This window comes from Crinia signifera, chromosome 4 (assembly GCF_055691185.1).
Source record: "Crinia signifera chromosome 4, ASM5569118v1, whole genome shotgun sequence".
NCBI classification, from domain to species: domain Eukaryota; kingdom Metazoa; phylum Chordata; class Amphibia; order Anura; family Myobatrachidae; genus Crinia; species Crinia signifera.
In genome coordinates this window covers 140,299,393-140,318,301 of record NC_139220.1, presented here as the reverse complement: position 1 = coordinate 140,318,301, position 18,909 = coordinate 140,299,393, and the positions used below count along the sequence as shown (strand labels likewise).

General features: G+C 40.7%; 1 protein-coding gene across 6 annotated transcripts in view; it reads right to left on the bottom strand.

The window, feature by feature from the left end:
- SYT1 (synaptotagmin 1) overlaps window positions 1-18,909 on the bottom strand; it is a 642,856-nt gene that overhangs the window by 206,699 nt on the left and 417,248 nt on the right. For all 6 annotated transcript variants that reach the window (XM_083182614.1, XM_083182615.1, XM_083182619.1 and 3 more), the window contains one exon: window positions 1,135-1,318. In XM_083182614.1, the coding sequence (XP_083038740.1) occupies window positions 1,135-1,303 (169 nt within the window). In that variant the 5' untranslated portion in view covers window positions 1,304-1,318. The remainder of the gene's footprint in view (window positions 1-1,134; window positions 1,319-18,909) is intronic.

The following is an 18,909-nucleotide window of genomic DNA, read 5'->3' as shown; positions in this document are numbered from 1 at the left end:
AACAAAGATCCTGGCAGTAAGAAATAAGGCCAATTAATTTCTCTATCTTTCAGACCCCAAAAACGGTACTCCTTTATATCACTTTTTCAAACAGAAACAATATTGATGATAATATGATAATGAAATGATAATACCATGCATACATGTGCCAACTTTTTGGCTGCTCTCTCCGGGAAAGAGCAGCCAGGATGGCACAGCAGGGATGAGCGGTGCTAGGGAGAGTGAAGCCCTCAAAGTGGAGACGATGGGATGGAAACTGTACATGGCAGCAGAGACATGTGAAAGTAGCCACACTAACCACTATATAATGCCAAGATAACCAGCATTATAAAGCCAGAGGCATGACTTGAGTGGCACAGTTCAGCAATATTTACGCAAAGTGTTGTACAGGTTCCAGGGGTGCACAAGTCTGGAGACCTGACTACCGTTCCGTGGAGCTAGGAGAGTCACCTGATTTTTGGGAGCCTTTCGTCCAATCCAGGACAGTGTGGACAGTTTAATTTTATACTATTGCTGATTATTCCTTCTGTGTATGGCAATATATGCAAGTAATAACATTTATATAAACATTAACATTATTTTACCTTCTAAAAGTGCCTCTTAAGTGCTACTACTGCTGGATTGCTTATAAACATAAACAGAAATAACAGCCCTTTTTTCAACAGATAGCTTTAACCTCTATGAAAAACGACTTAAAATTACATAAAATAGCCTTTAGTAAAGAAATGTTAAAAGCATTATAGTTTGCAGGGCGGTGCCAAAAGACCTTACCACTGGCCCTGGCTCTGCCTAATGGGGGGGGAGGGGGTGTAATGAGGTGGCAGAGAAATGAGTTCCACCACCGCTCCAAGACCACTTTAGGCTCTGGAGTATCTCATAGTATAGTAAGGTTCATTCTGATAGAAATATAATAAAAAGTGGAGGTCGCACAGGTATGCTAAACCCAGGACTGAACCATCAATTTGCTAAATAAACCTGTTAATCATAAAATGTACAGTATTACACATCATACAAGTCTCTGACTATGCATAAAGCTCTTTTTGAATATGTTATTATAATAAAAATGTCTGTTATAATGGTATAATATTTCCATAAGTAATAAAAGCAGAAATTTCCTATGTGCTTTATACTTACATGGAATCTTATTTAGCTCGTTCATGAACTTCTCTTTGATCTTTGAAAAATGATTATCTACTCCATCGCTTGGAGCTCCAGCTTCTGTGGCATTTTCTCGTAACGCAGGTGTGACAATTGTTGTTTGGGGTGCTGTCATCGCCTCACGACGGCTCTCGCTTAACTTCATTTTGGCCCCAAGGAACTGTTGCAGATGAAAGATAACGGGAGAAATATTATTTCAAATGATCCAAGATGAATTCTATCTCACAGCTCCAAAAAGCCATCAAAAGCTGCATCTGCAGTGCACCTGCTCACTAAATAAATATTACTGTACTTCATTTGTGCAGCTTCATACAATATTTAACAACAAGCAAAGAAAACATTTCTCCCATTTCACGTGTGTCACTACTGAGTATCTAGCACCTAAAATAAATAAAGTAAAAATCTTAGAGAACTATTTTTTTACTGTTTATAGTACACTTTCAATGAAAATAGTTGTATTATTTTTTTCTCACCAATTTTTTCTATTGAGTCATCAAATGATGATGTAAAAATGTAACAATTGCATAGAATTTACAGATAAATTAAAGAATTTTGCAATCATTGTGTATAAAAATAAAAAAAGATTACATACATCTCCATAGACAGTATGCCTCAACGTGCAATCTTTTAACACTAAACTCTTATAATAATTACTAAAGCAGAGCTCACAAAAAATATGTACCTGTATAAAGAAAAATATGATACAAATGAAACTGTAGAAGAACTTTCAAACATTATGGAGGGGGATGGGGAAAGTAGAGGTAGAATTTTTTTTTGTTTTAGTAAGCCAGGGTGTGTAGATCATATGTATACACAAACTAGTCTCATGAAAAACTTAATCATTTCAAGCCAGGAAGAGGGGTGCTGTGGTAAGGGTACCATGGGTGCCAAGTAGAGTGGAATTTTGTAACCATATTATTTTGGAAACTAGTAATATATTCCATTCTTGCTAGAAACCATATCCTATTTAAAAATTCTTGGTGACTTGGAGCAGAAGGGACTTTACATTCACAGTAATTTAAATCTTGGCTGAAAATGAGACGTGGAGAAGGAACTTGTTGGTGTTCTTAAAAGTGTGGTCTAAAGGGATGCAAAAGAGATTTGCAGGTGTAAAGGTGCGTACACACTGGGGGGAGATATATTGCTAGCAATATATTGCTTGCAATGTATTGCTGAGCAATATATTGCTCAGTGTCCCCTTTTCATCAAGCGACCAGAGATGGTCGCTGATGAAAAGGAACCTCTGCTGGGGGAGCCGCAGAGGTAATTAGCTGGTCGCAGGAGCAAGCTCCTGCGACCAGCGATTACAATGGGGCAGAAAACGGGAGCGCGCATCCGGCGACTTATCGCCGGGGCACACTCCCAATCAATGGCAATATGGTCGTCTGCGACCATATTCCCATCGATTATAGCCCCTATTGCCGACGTGTGTACACAGCATTAGGGGTTTAGGGAAGAGTGACGATTTGTGAAATCAGTGAGCACATCATGTCCCAAAAAGATTGAAGTCCACCATATATTGTAAAATGTAGCTCTCTGTATGCAGTGTAGGTATGAATATGGTGTAGGTGGTCTGGGACTAGGTACCCTCAGGTTTATATTTTGTATTAGTTTTCTCATATAGCTATGCGTATAGAGCATTTGCTATTGCAGATTGAAGGACATCCCATTCCTCATAATCAAAATGTAGAACCCATATCTTGCTCCCATGCTTGTTCATGTGGTTCAAGGTTTGGGGAAGTCTGTATCAGAGTTATATAATTGAGAAAAAGTGGCTGTGTTGGTGGGCCAGTACATGCAGTATCTATCTATTGGAGATGGAGAGGGAATTTGGGGTGAGCTAGGATTTCGAAGAGAGGAAGTGAAATGATACAGTGTAAAGAGTTAGGTATATCATATTTTCTTGGAAAGTCAGTGAATGATTTTGCTGCAAATCTACCCAAAATATGGTGGAGGATATCCAGGGGGATGCCATCATGGGGGAGAAACCTGGTGCAAATGCCTGGTTTTTCCAAAAACAGGTAAGCGGAGATTGGCATGTAGATAGCTTTAGTGTTCTTTCAAGAGTCTCTGAAAATCCAAGAGTTAAAGCAACAGTGGGTGAGGAATGAGAGAATTGGGGATGGGACTTAGGAGGAAGCCAGGGTAATTGGGAGACTGAGGGGATACCAATCAAGTGCGGTGATGATGTTTGGAGGGATTGATCTCAGAAGGGTTTGAAAGATATATAATAATTTGGGAAGGGTATTTATTTTCATGGCATAAACAACCAATCCAGGATATGTAGTAGGATCACCATTGCTGAATATCCCCATTGATGGACCTAAAGAGGTGGGGGAGGGGGGGGGGGGTAATTGGATTATTTGTATCATTTTTTTATTTAACAAAATAATTCTTATAATTTACATTTTCTCATCATAAAGGAATATGTGATTGGATCTCTCATTCTATTTGGAGGTCAGTTGTAAAAAAGAATGATTCTGTGTTAATTGATACTGCATATATTGGACCTCAGTATGAGCTGCACACTGTTCGGTATATGGATGAATTTATAGTTATTTATTAAACTGTGCATGTGATGTAGCGAATATCAGTGCTGTAGCAAGGCAGCACTGCACCTTGGGATGTCATAACATCATGTCCAGGAAGCGGAAAGACTGGCACTGCTGGCCGCTCTGGTAATTAGAGCTTTGTCCACATTGCCCTGAGGACAGTGCTGGTGACTCTGCAGAAATGCTTTTGTCCCTAATGCTCTGTGTGGAAGCACCGATCGCACACACTTAGTTACAGCCCTTACAAATACATGTATCTTTTCACATCTCCTGATGATTCGAAGTAGGACGATCTTGTCTATTTTACCCCATTCACATTGCACTTATAACCTGGGTTATTGCTGGGTTGTTGCCTGGTCGACCCAAGTCGAGGTGCACTGTGAAAGCATCAAACCTAGAAACCTGGGTCATCCAAACTAGCAATTTGACCCGGGTTATAAGACGGGTTAAACCCTGGTCACCCATTATACACAGGTTTAGTGTGAAAGTGCTGGACCTGGGTTAGAGCCGGGTAGGAGTTTTGTCTTTAAAATTATATTCTTAGTTGTGTTTAACTAATTTTATGAAACTGTACCTACAGTAGTAGTAGTACGTTTATTTATAAGGCGCCGCAAAGTGTCTGCAGCGCCGTACATAGCAAACAAAAAACAAATTACAAGGTAACGTACAGGGTGTGTTGAAAAATACAGTATAAATAGGGGTATAGCTGGTAGAACTGAAATCAGCATCAGTTCAGAAGTAGGTGTCAAAATTGTCGAGGAGACTGAAGATGAAGTAGAGGAAGGGAAGAACAGGACAGGAGCACAGGTGAGGTAAAGAGGTAGGGTGAGTACGTGAGGAAGGGGGACCCTACTCATAACAGTTAACATACTAAAAATAGGTGGGTGGACGAACGAAAAACAATAGGATAAGTAGGAACGGATAGGAGTGTGTGCTTTCTCCAAAACTGAAGCATACATATAAACAAAGAAATATAGAATTTAATGGCAGACAAGAACCCATCTAGTCTGCGTCTTTTTTAAACATGTTACCTCAAACCATATGTTGATCCTTATTTCTTTGTAAGGATATCAATATGCCTATCCCAAACATGTTTAAATTGCACTGCTGTATTTGACTCTAGATAGGCTGAACTTGATGGACTAACATCTTTTTTCCGCCTTAATTGCTATGTTATGTTACTATGTTAGTTACCACCTCTGATTGGAGGCTATTCCACTTATACACTACCCTTTCTGTCAAGTAATTTTTCCTCAATTTCCCCTTAATCTTCCTCCCTCCAGTTTCAGTGCATGTCCTCGTGTTCTGTTGCTCCTCTTCCTGTAAAGAATGTGTCCCATCTGTACCTTGTTAAAACCCTTGATATACAGTATTTAAAAGTTTATATCATGTCCCCTCTTTCCCTTCTCTGCTCTAAACTATACATATTAACATATTTTAGTCTTTCCTGGTAAGTTTTGTGATGTAGGCCACACACCATTTTAGTTGCCCTTCTTTGTACAGTCTCTAATGTATTTATATCCTTCTGGAGATATGGCCTCCAGAACTGAACACAGTACTCTAGATGAGGTCGTACCAATGACCTATACAGTGGCATTTACATAGTTACATAGGCCCTTATTCTGGTCGGTGCGGATATATCCGCGTGCGTTCGGCCCGCCGATGTTTTGTGTCTGCGCATGTGCAGAGGCGTCTCTGCGCATGTGCGAGCGGGGCGTACGGCCAAATCCCGCATGATATGTGAACACTCCGAACAGGGGGTGGAGAGGGGCGTGAAGGGCTATTTGGGCTCATTACCATATGCATACGCCCCGCGTTTCATGGGCGTTCCCATGCAAACGCTGGGCGTACGTATGGTAATGCGGCCGTGACGCACGTGTAGGGGGCGGACATATGACATCGCCGGATGTCAGCTGCCCGCCCAGATCCCTGCTTTTGCACGGAAAAATGTCCGTGTGGTCTGAGGTTGCGGGAGCTGGTGGAGCACTCGGTCCTGCATTCGAAGGTCTGCGACCATCGAATGATGGGGGAGGTTCCCTTAGATGGAGGAGGCGTATTCCGTGAAAAATACACGTGCGGTCTGTTCGGCCAGCTTCTTACCGCGTACGGACGGAGTTGGCGATCCGTATGGAAGGCGGGGTTTCGCACGCACGGTCCTGGCCGCATATTCGGATCCGGCCGCACCGATCAGAATAAGGGCCATAGTTACATAGTAGATGTGGCTGAATAAAGACTTGTGTCCATCTAGTTCAACCTACGTTTTAATAGCTTATCCCTTGTAAAAGACAGAATATGGTTCTTGTTAGTACCCCTGGATATTTTTATCCAATAAGTGCTTGTCCAACCTTATTTTGAACGTATTTATTGTATCTGCCAACACCACCTCTCCAGGAAGAGAGTTCCAAAGTTTGACTGCTCTGACCGTAAAGAAATTTTTTCTTTTGAGGGAAAGAAATTTTCTTTCCTCTAATCTAAATTTGTGCCCTTGTGTCCTAGATTCCTTTCTTGCAGTAAAAAGGGTGCTTGAGAGTTCCTTATATTTGCCCCTGATATATTTGTACATGTTGAGCATGTCCCCCCTTAAACGTCTCTTCTCTAGTGTAAATAGTCCTAGCTTGCTTAATCTCTCCTCATAGCTTAAATTCTCCATTCCCCTAATAAGCTTTGTTGCTCTTCTTTGGGTTTTTTCCAATTCCATGATGTCCTTTTTATAGTGTGGGGCCCAGAACTGTACTCCATATTCAAGGTGTGGTCTAACCAATGCCTTGTACAGTGGCATAATTACTTTTGAGTCCCTAGTTTCCATGCCCCTTTTAATACATGCTAGAATTCTGTTGGCCTTTTTTGTTGCAATGTGACATTGAACACTGCACCCCAGCTTATTATCTATATGGACTCCTAGATCCTTTTCAAGTGCTGAAGTACCTAATGCCTCCCCGCTTAGGTTGTAACTTGCACACTGGTTACGTCTCCCGAGATGCATAACCTTGCATTTATCCACATTGAACCTCATCTTCCACTTTTTAGCCCACTCATCTAGCTTGTTAAGATCATTACTTCTTTCTTTGTACCTGCCTTTAAGTCACCTGAAATAGTGAAACCTAGATTCCTCTCTTCCTCAGTAGTTTCCATTATAGTACCATTTATACAGTAGTATATTTAGTCATCAGATTTTTGAGACCCAGGTGCATGATTTTGCATTTTGGGGCATTAAACTGTAGTTGCCATGCTCTTGTCCAGTTCTCTAATCCACCGTCCTAGATCATCAATCATTTCTTTTAACCTCTCCTGGTGTGTTTAAACTGTTGCATACCTTTATGTCATCTGCAAAAAGGCACATTTTACCCTCAATTCCATTTGCAATATCATCAATAAAGATATTACAAATCACTGGTCCAAGTACAGATCCCTGAGGCACTCCACTGGTAACCTTTCCCTCCTGTGACTGCACTCTATTTTCTACAACTCTATGTTTTCTGTCCTGCAACCATGATCTTATCCATTCAATCATCTTAGAATCCAATTCCAAGCTTTCAAGTTTATTTAACAGTCTTTGATGTGGGACAGTGTCAAAAGCCTTACTAAAGTCTAGATAAGCTACATCTACAGCCCGACCTTGCTCTATTACTTTAGTCATCCAGTTATAAAAGGCAATAAGATTTGTTTGACATGATCTCCCTCAAAGAAACCCATGCTGATTAGGAACCTGTAAGTTGCTGTTTTTGAGAAATTCTACAACTCTTTGGCCCTTATTCTGGTTGGTGCGGCCAGAGCCGCACACGGGGCTCCAGCCGCACAAACCAATCCCCGCCCACCCTACGGATCGCCACGGCCGTCCGTACACGGACGGCTGGCGATCCGCATAAAAATGGTGGAGGCGTACGCCTCCACCATGGTGGGAGCTGCCCCCTGCATTCGATGGTCGTCGACCATCGAAGGCAGGTCCGCACGCCGCGGCAGCTCCCGCAAGCTGAGACCACACGGACAATCGTCCGTGTGGTAGCTTGTATGGGGGCTGAAAGCTGACATCCGGCGACGTCAGCTTTCCGCCCCCATGAGTTGCGTCATGGCCTCATTACCATGCATACGCCCCGCGTTTGCATGGGAACGCCCATGAAACGCGGGGCGTACACATAGGGAAATGAGGGCATGATGCCTCTCACGCCCCTATACGCCCCCTTTGCGGCGGACGAAATACGTCTGCGGCGAAGGGGGCTGCACATGCGCAGATTGACCTCTGCGCATGTGCAGTGTAAAAACATCGGCGGTACGGCCGCACGCGGGCCGTACCGCACGAACAAGAATAAGGGCCTTTGTTTTAAGAGCGTTTCCGTCAATTTCCCTACTACTGATGTAAGGTTCACTGGTCGGTAATTGCTTACCTCTTCCTTGATTCCAATTTTGTGCAGTGGGACTACATTTGCTATTTTCCAGTCCTCTGGGATTACTCCAGTAGCTAGTGACTGGTTGAATAACTGGTTACACACTTTGGGCCCAATTCAGACCTGATCGCTGCTGAGCGAATTTGCAGCAACCAGTAAACAGGTACATGTTGCCCCGCTATAATGAAATCTCACCTTGCGAATTAAGTTCAGGCAGTGCAAATTGATGTATATGGCTAGTGAATAATTTGCAGTTGAGTGAAAATGTCCAAAACCATTTGTAAGAGATTCACAATCAAATGATTTTTCCACTTGTTACCACTCATCGCAGGCTTACAGTAGCCATGAACTTACTCTGGGGCTGCAATGAAATCAGCCTGATTGAGGCCAGTGCTACAATTACACACACTCCCCTCAAATGCTTGGGCACAACTGTGTTTTCCATAGCTACGCATGTGTTTATTCAGTAACACCTGCATTTTTCTTTGCACTCCCATTAAACGGATGGTTCACAACCCCAAATGGCAGCTATTAGGATTTAATATCTGCTCCACATTGCACATGCACATTGTGGAATAAACACATGCTCAGCGTATCGATTATCGGCTGATGTGCATATCGGGCCCATAGTGCATGAATTAAAGAGGCATCCTGTAGCGAATCAGGGCATTAGAATGCTAGCCATCACAGAGGTGAAATTGTGAAATTAAATGTACCTTTTTCAAATGGGTATTTACTTGTTTCAATGTTTTCTGAACTTCTGATGCTTGCATCATACAGACATCTCAGCCATATGAAATCAATTATGGTCACCGATATACACTGCATACAGCATATTTCTGTTTTTATTGCACAGTTACAAAGGTTTTATTTGTATAAAGACTGTCATTCCTTTATGAGCTACATGTTTTGCTAAGGAAAACATGAGAATGACGAGATTCCTATTATAATCTTTCAGTATCTCAGAGAAAGGCAGATTTGATTCTGGCATGGACATATTGTGTGATGATTGCTAGAGGGATACAGTGTTATTGAAAGGTTGCAGATAAGGTCAGAGTGCACCGTACAATATAGACTTGCCTTGAGGAAGCAAAAAGAAAGGTAAACTAAAGAGAACATCGGGTTACATGAAATGATGTCAGACATGGGCTGTTCAAGTTCAGAACATGTTAAGAATAAAAATGTTAGCTGAAGGTTAACTAGTGTATGTTTGCAGCTTCCAGAAATTTCCCAATGCTACACTGTTAAAGCTCTGCAAATGGCAGACGAAACAACATTTTACACATGTTTTTCTTAATCAAAGTCATTATTATAGCATACTGTACATTTGACAGAAGGAAGTTTTTTTGTGCAGCATATCTTTGTAAAACCAAAAGAACTGACAATTCAACAAGAACCAGATAATAAGAAAAACTTTGAAAGGGATGTAGTCAGATTTCTTGGGGCTCACCATCCCAATGGTCACATATCGGCTTAGGGTTAGACTGTGGGACAGGTGTGATCGGGTTAGAATATCTACCAAAATGTTTCACTGTTTGGATTTTGTACCCAACTCCTTTGAAAATGTTATATTATTATCAGTGTGGACGCTGCCCCTGGGCTGCAGCACCAACCACATATTGGAGGGAAGGGTCTGAGACAGCACATATACATACTGTATACATGTAAAGTTGTATTTAATATTTGTGCCGGCTGTCTTACAACAGGATCAGCAGTTCTGCTGGGTTTCACTGACCTGCTGCTGCATGTGACACAGCACTCAGCCTGTCTATCTTCTATAGGCCTACCCACAGACTACCATCTCTAGATTCACAGAAGTCTAGACTTCTGGGTTCAGTCACGGATCTTACACCAAAGATAGGGCATGTGCAAATGAGGAGCTGCGTTTATCAGCAGATTTTATGGGAGAGGTGCAGCCACATACAATGGCGCCAAGAGGAGGGGAAGTGGTACTTTTTATCCGGGCCCAGGTCTGATGGAGGGGGTCAGGGTCCTGCTCCGCTCTCCGTTGTTGCAAGCAGCCGGGCAGTGGGAGAGAGAAGACAGGTTGCATTGCAGCACAGCCTCTCTCCCTAGCTCAGTGCTGAGAGAGAGAGAGAGAGAGGTGGCTGCAGCGGAAGACTGTCCTCTCTTCCTGTGGTGGTAATGCCTGCCCACCCAAACAAAGTTGTATTTTCCCAAATGGGTGTGGCCATGACTCCCTGGTGACCATGTCGCTTCATTTTCCCAGAGCCCGGAGTCTTGTCGGCGCCTGTGTCGCCGCATAGTACATAAGTTGTCAGCTCTAAATGCAAGTCAGAATTGTAACTTATTTTTGAATGTGTAAAATGTCTGGGATGACAATTTAAGAATAACTCTGAATCAGGACTAAAATGCACAGAAGACCTTGCATCCCATCAACAAATCCTTAGCCTCTTGTTACAAGGGGCCTGTTTGATATCCTGAAGTATATCCTGAAGTATCTGCGGCACATGTAAATAAGGACCGAATACTATACATGTCAGTGATTGACAGTATCCTGCTATTTAATAGTGAGGAGGGGGCAGTGATGGACTCGTTTTCTCAAAACAAATGCAAAATTGACGCCTTTGGAAAATGAGTATCCGGTTGATAGATCTAGTGTCTGATAGAAAGTCAATAGGTTGATACCAAAAGGATGACATGCACAAAGTAGACATTGACAAAAGGTTGAGATGCACAAGGTCAACACTGACAAAAGGTTGACAGAAGCAACACATCGACATGCAACTGGTTAACACTTGACAAGGTTGACAGGAGTTTTTCATAATTCTTTCTCATTTTTTGGGACTTTTTCATGCTTTACAATCCATGTAGATTCAGAATGAGAACAATAATGCCCAACGCAGGGTGAGTGAAGCGAGCTATGCGAGGGTACGTGTTACAGTAATTGGGGGTCAACATGCTCAGTTGTCGATATTTAACAAAAAAACTGAAAAACTCATATCCACTTTTTCCATGTGACACCATTTTGCTTCTGTCAAGGTGTTGTCAATGTTGTCATTTTGCATGTTGACATCAGGGCTTAAAGTGGACATGCAGAGATGGGGGAACTAATTTCTCTATGCCAACTACAGATGGAGCGCTTCTCTTCTTTGGCCGGGGATCGCCAGTATGTCAGAGGCACTAACTCTGACTGGGACGCGAGTGTGTCTGCCCCCAGCTGCGGGACACTGCCGGCCCCGGGAGGGACGCGGGACCGTCACATAAACCGGGATGGTCCCATGAAAATTGGGACTGTTGGAAGGTATGGAACATGCTTCTGTGAAATGTAGCATATCTGTGCTGTACTGTGAAAAGGATATTTAATTTTAAATGAATGTGCATAAATGTAAGTTTATATAATATATATAGATTGGATTTTGTTTAAAAATAACCTGATAAGAGTACAATATTTACATAGAGCAGACACTGTATTAATCCCAAAATGAACAGAAAATCTCTCAAATTCAATTAGTAAATGAATATATGGCACTGCTACTCTGTCAAAGACAAAGACACAAACAACAGCTGTAGAATGTCTCTGACTCGCAGCATCAAAGCCGAAATCCTCAAAGTCAGCTTCAAACTGAGAAAAACAGTCAAAGAACATAGGAAATGAACAGATGCGCTGTATACAGAGATTCACAACTTCTACACAATTGGCAATAGCAGGATATCTTTTCAATGTTTCTTACATTTTATATATAGCACAGCCAGGTTCAGACAGTACTGAAAGCCGAATGCTTCCACAAACACTAGTACGTACTGTCCATTGTAACAAATTAATTTAAAAATGAATAAAGGAACACTATAAGAAACAGATGTATTGGTACTATTACTTGACTAATTTTTCTGTGATGTATGGTGTGTTACAGTTTAAAAATGACCAAATAATCTAACCTGTTCTGTCTGTACATAATCAGCAATACATTTGGATTCATCTTGATAAGAAAAAGAAATGACGAATAAAAAAATAATTATTTCTGCTAAAGGAACTTCCGATTAAAAGAATGAGTCACAAAGTGTTCAGTTGGTGTTTTCTTGTGCAATTCTGTCCAATTAATAGCACCTCACTGACAACAAATAAAATAGGCCAGCATGGTGTGTTTGTTTGACTTTTCTATCTTCATTGTGCTTTTCTAATGTATAAAGGTTTTATTTCATACAATACATTTAGTATTTCCACGAGCTGCTTAATAACTAATACATTTATAGGTACTTGTGTATTATCACGGCGCCCAAGATTTCCATCGTACGACATCGTATTGGTCGCATCGCATCGCATGCGACCAAATCGCATGCGATCGCATGTGATCGCATGCGATGTGATTTGACCCGATTTTTAATTGTACAGGCATGCTGATGGGTTTTTGCTATGTTAAATGAACCCCCATTGTTAACGCCACCCTCACTATCAACACCAACCCGAAGCGTGGCAAACGCAGCGAGCCCGAGAGGGGTGGCGGTACGCATCCTCCAACCTTTTCACACCCCCACTATCCACGTCAGTGTGAAATTGATATTAGATAGTGTGGTGAGTGCAGCGAGCCACCGAGCCCGAAGCGTGGCGAGCGCAGCGCGCCCCGCGTTTCGACGCGGATTACTTCACATGTAATCCGCATCCGCTCACCACGCTTTGGCTCGGTGGCTCGCTGCGCTCCCCATACTATCTAAAATCAGCTCCACGCCGACGTGGATAATAGGGGTATTAAAAAAGGTCAGAGGACGCGTACCGCCGCCCCTCTCGGGCTCGCTGCGCTCGCCACACTTCGGGTTGGCATTGATAGTGGGGGTGGCGTTAACAATGGGGGTGCATTTAACATAGTAATCCCCCATCAGGGTGCTTGTACAATTTAAAATCGCATCGCATTGCATGCCATTTTAATGGCATGCGATGCAATATTTTATTGTACAGTGCGGGTCTTTGGACCCGAAAATCGGGTCCCATCGCATACCTTAATTAGTGGTATGTGATGCGATGTGATGGGCGCCGTGATATTACACAAGTACCCATTTATATATAAGAAGGAAAATGCAGTGAAATTATTAATATGTATTAATTACATTATCATTTATTAATTACGTTGCTCAATAAGTAACAAACAAATGGGCAACATCTCATCTTCAATAGAACTCCCATGTTATTACATGTACCCTTTAATGCCCTCCATTAAAATGAATACCATAGCATTAACAACATAGAAAACATTGATGTTATTTGGTGTGTGTCAAGATTTGCCATTCATGAAAAATGTATAGATACACAGAGCAGTTCAAAAAACACCTTTTGAAGCCTAGATATGCTTTCAGGATTGAAGTTAAATGAGCTTGTCACACCGCATTCAGCATTTTTCAATGCATGACAAAAAGCAGTGAAACTAATTAGTTAAGAAAATATTCTCTCCACAAGAAGACCATTTTTCATTCTGTTTAATTGTGTTTTGCAAGTATCATCCCTTACAAACTTAATGAACCTATCAATGGAACAAAAAAGATAAAGACATTTTATTCCAAACAAACCATGTGAAGGCATTACAATTGAATGCTTTAAATTGATACGTGCTACATTAATTTTGGTATGGGTATATAAATCATCATGTTGATCATATCTGGGCTCGGATATATTGACAATTGGGCTTATTTATTGTTTGTATGCAGTGCTGATGTTCATACAACTGAGAGATTATTTTTAGACTGCCAGGTGACCATGCGAAGGTACCTTTGAAATGCTGCACACATTGATATTCAAATAGCAGAGTGCTTGACAGAACATTTCAGAAAGGGGGGGGGGGGGGTAGTAATGGGGAGTGGTGGCAAAAATGTAGGTTTGGTGTTGTTCAGACTAAACATCATCAGACTGGGAAGTAAATGGGGATCCAAGGGGCTTTGTTTGTGGAATTTTTTATTGGTGACAGATATGGTGGTTTCAGAATCTCATAAACTGCTCATTTTCTGGCATTTTGCTACAGAAAAGTTTGTAAAGTTTATAGATAATTGTACACTACACAATAAAAATCTGATTTGGGATTTCTTTGGGTGAAAAAAGACAATTGTCTATCTAGTTAAACCTGTGTTGTCAGGCTGCAATGGTCACTGAATGGACATTAACAGTAGCTGAAATAAACATGCATTATAAAAGCGGTATGCAAAAGAGCAATGCTGAAAAAGGATGCATTTAGCACTCACAGTACAGTGCCAGAATTCCAATATCAATGTGGATACCGGCACTGGAATCCCAACTGCCGGGATGCCGAATGTAAGTATGCAGACAGGTTAGGGTTGCCCCCGGGGTAGCGGGGGTTAGGTTTAGTTACTACAGGAGGACTTAAAGATAGGCTGCGCAATGGGGGTTAGGCTGTGGGGAGGGGGGGATGGTGCTTAAGGGAGCCTGAACACTGTTGATTGATGTGATTGAAGTGGATCAGACAGCCTCCAAAAAACCGTTGAGACTATCGGAAGAATTCAGCTAAGGTCAAGGCCCAATCTGCGGCTGGTGCTGTAGACACATTGAAAAACATTTTGCTATCTTTTCTTAACATCATATTTTTATCATATTGTGACAGTAAGGAAAGTGAGTTGCCACATTGTACACACACTATAGGAAGAATGAGGATTTAACTGTATGTATGAGTTCTGTAATAATGTACCTGAACTTTCCTTTTCACAATGAACATTACCTATCTATATATTGAGAGGCTAGATTATTATTATTATTATTATTAATAATATTATTATTATTATTAATAATAATAATAATAATCTGCATGCTCTATTATAGTAAAAATAGGGTAAAAATATATAAAGTCTTCACTAAATATATCTTTCTAAAATGATTTAAAAAAAACCCTGTAAGGGTGAAATGTATCAAAGTTTCCAAAGAGTTGATAAATGGGCAAGTGGAGAAGTTGCCATGTAATCAGCTTCCAACTGGCATTTATCAAGTACATTGCACAAAATTAAAACAATTGACTGGTTGCTATAGGCAACTTCTCCTCTTGCCCACTTCGCCACTCTTTAGTAGGCTTGATACATTTTACCCTTATTTATTTTTCCATTTTAGAGAGATATATTTAATGAGATACAGTATATGGTGGGTGAAATTACATTATTATACTGCCTAAGATGTGTAGATGGTACAACAATAAATAAAAAGTCTGCAGCTCTATATTGGCAGATATAGAATGTTATATGAGCAGAGATGTGAATCTTATGTAACTGCTAGTATGAAATGTATGTAAAAATAGAACAATAAAATAATTAATTCATGTATATTTGTAGTCTATACAATACAGCATCATAGTAAGTCAATTAATATAGTCGCTACCATTTATTTGGGTCATATCTGTGGAATTAAATTCTTACTTTGAATAATATGCAGTCTTTATTTATTCTCATATACTCACTCATAACCAGGGGATTAGTAAAATTAATTAGAACATGCAAGATGGTTCATGCACTGATGTACGAAACATGAGGATCTGAGAAGCACAGATTAGTTTCAACTCACAATGTTGTTAATTGTCAAAAATATGTCTTGAGATTAGCATTTTAAATACAGTTCTTGAGATTTTAAAGTTGAACTAATCATTTTGGCAACTGGGATTTGAGCAGACATAATGCTGGCATCTAGTGCTACAGGAATATATTCTGCATCACTTGTGCTGACCTAATGCAAAAACAGCATTCCAAGACCCTCATGTCGTTCAGGGACCATCGTACTATTATACTCTATTAGGGTGATGTTCCAATAACTGTACACTACAATCCTCTTCTATTTGTGAAACATTATTGCCTTTTTAAAACCTAAATAGTTTATCATCTAACACAATAGTATTCTGCTTAATATAATATCATTATTATATTTTCATTTTACATGGATGTGATTAATTAGATGTTAGTAATGTGTTTCCCTGCAGGGCTATGAGGGACCTGTCACATTTGTGTATGTCGAGGTCTGGGATAGACTTCAAATTGTATAGGAAACCACAATCGAGATAAGTATTTTCCAAATGATAATCCCAATCTTGTGCTGTTGATAAAGAGTATAAACATCTTCAGCAAAGGACTACAATATGAATCACTTTTAAGATACTTTACTTTATCAGCAGGCAAGTTATAGAGTTCACATAGTAATAACGTTCGAGAAACTCAACTGGAACTGCAAGAGCAATGAACTCTGTTCAAGTTCTCTTCGGATTAAAACCACTCAAATCTGTATAACCTGAAGTTCCTTACCCATAGCATTCCCATAAACTGTTCAGTAAACAACCCCACATATTTCAATGGGAAACTGAATGTAGAAATAGAGATATATTTGTTAAGCCATAACTTTGCTTGGCACGTTGTACTGCTATTTAGTTTGCTGCTGCTGATGGAAAGTATACAGATCACTGATACAAACGGACAACTACATAAATATGTGGGATCATTTTTATTGCTTGGAAATGTTAAGTAGCCAAATTCCTCTTTTTGTCTAGTACAGTGTTTCTCAAACTTTTTAGAATCACGGAGTATCAGAATATTTTTTACGGCACCCATAGGCCAAAAGTTTCTTGTTGAAAAATGTATATTAAATTATTAAATGCTGTAAATTGTGTTTTTATGTCATCCTTAGGTTCAATTATGCAGTGCTCCTGCACCACTAATCCAAGGCATCTTTGCAAATGACAAGGCACCCCATGGTGCCACCGCACACAGTTTGGGAACCACTGGTCTAGTATATACTTTGCTTGTTGTAAAGAGGAAAAACCATATTTCCTCCTTATGTTGCTTGCACATGAAATACTATATCATCAAATTTAGACTTACTTTTGAGATTTCTTATTCCCTGAAGGAAAGGATTCTTTACAGCCAGGGCAGTTACAATTTGGAATTCTCTGCCAGAAGAAGTAGTCTTGGCAGACTCAATGAATGTAAGAGCGGAATAGACAAATTTCTAGTGGAGAAAAACATACAGGGTAATATACATTGAGGAGACCGGTCAGTGATATAGTGATATAGCCACTAAATAAGGGGTCATATAGCATACAAATTACTCAGCTAAATTACTTATATATTTAATATAGGTTGAACAATTGTCTTTTTTCAACCTCACAATTACAGTATGTAACCATTGTAATAGTGAACGATGGCAACACAGCTTTGGAAGGGCACAGTCCTGACAATGCAAGCATATCTGGACCATTTTTGAAGTGGTTAGACTGACTGCATGACTGAGAGCCAAAACATGGCAGCCTGTCTTTGCAGTCATGCTGTGGACGCAGGGGGCTACCCTAGAAATGCAGTTGCATTGCATTTCTTAGATGCAATCGCATTTCTGACTTGTGATTCCAATTACATTGTGATCACATCTCAGGAGGGAGTTTGCATGCTGCACGGCATTGCCCTGTGCTTGGGCACCAGTTGCAGTTTTGCCTTTTTTGTCTGTGAAAATAGTTTTTGTACATTTGGATGCATGCATGTATAACAGTGAAGGGCTTAGTAGCGTCATTAGCGTTAAAGTAACAAATGCAATTGTAGCAAAAGTGGGAAGGAAGGCTGCAACTGTGTCCCACTCAGAATCAGGCAATATGACGAGGAAGTATCCCAACCCTCTTGACAAACTCCACCCCTTCACCTACCCAACCTTCATTATGGCTGCTCCCAGAAATTTTCAGAGCAGGTTTTTTATCCCAATCTGACCCTGTGCTGCTGTCTGGCTGCTGCACCTGTCATACAGTCTACTACACCTTTGCCATTGCATGTGTAAGTGGTGACATTCCTGTGGACATTGTTTGCATAAGCAGCACTACTCCTGTGGGTATTGTGTGTGTATACAGCACTAGTAGTGTGGTAATTGTGTGCATAAGGGGCACTTCTCATGTAGGCATTACATGCATAAGGGGTGCTACTCCTGGTGTAGTGGATCTACCTATACCATGCGCCATGTGTCTAAGAGGCTCTACCTGGCACAGTGTATACAAGGGGCTGTACCTGGCGCAATGTGTACAAGTAGCACCACTATTAGGTGTAATGTGAATAACGGATACTACTGTTATGGTAGTTTCATGTGACCACTCCCCTTCCTCATGAAGCCACTTTTTTGTCAAGTGTCTGGAGTGTGCACTGTCCCTAATTTAAGTATGGTGGGGGGCTTAATTCCTTTTCTGAACCAGGGCACCAAAATGTCTAATTATGGCACTGCTCTGCACTATGGTATTTGTGTGTTTAGATTATCAATTGCATTAATAGTACGTAGAGGACAAGATGTTACAAATACAACAGATGAGAGAGCATGCAATGTATTGCCTGGATATTTTATCAGTTACTGTATGCTGCACAGAAATACAGTAGTACAGTTCTGAATTAGATATAAATAGAGCTAGTGGGTAAAGATACAGTATTTGCAGTTTGTGTAGATGAACCAAAAAAGCATACAAAAATCTATGGGACTTCAATAGATTGTGAGTCACTCCAGGGCTTCAAAAAAAGATTGAAATAGAAAATAGTCAATGAGGCAAGTCTGCTATGTGACAAGGGCATAAAAAAAGAAAGAAGTGACAAAGAAGATTACAATAATCAGAGGTCAGGCTACTAATACGTCAACGCTCACATGAAATGTGACAGTCAGAAATTATAGCATCAATAGACACTTTACCCAGAACAGTCCATGAAGAGGGGATGCTTTTTTTTAGGTTATAAACACATGATAGTATGTGTTTGTTGCTGTTTGGCTTCTGTATATTCAATTTGAATGGCCTGATTCCACAAAGTTGTAAATATGTTCGCACATATTGGAGAGTCTGGGTAACTCAGAGATGGTTGCAATTAGCATTATG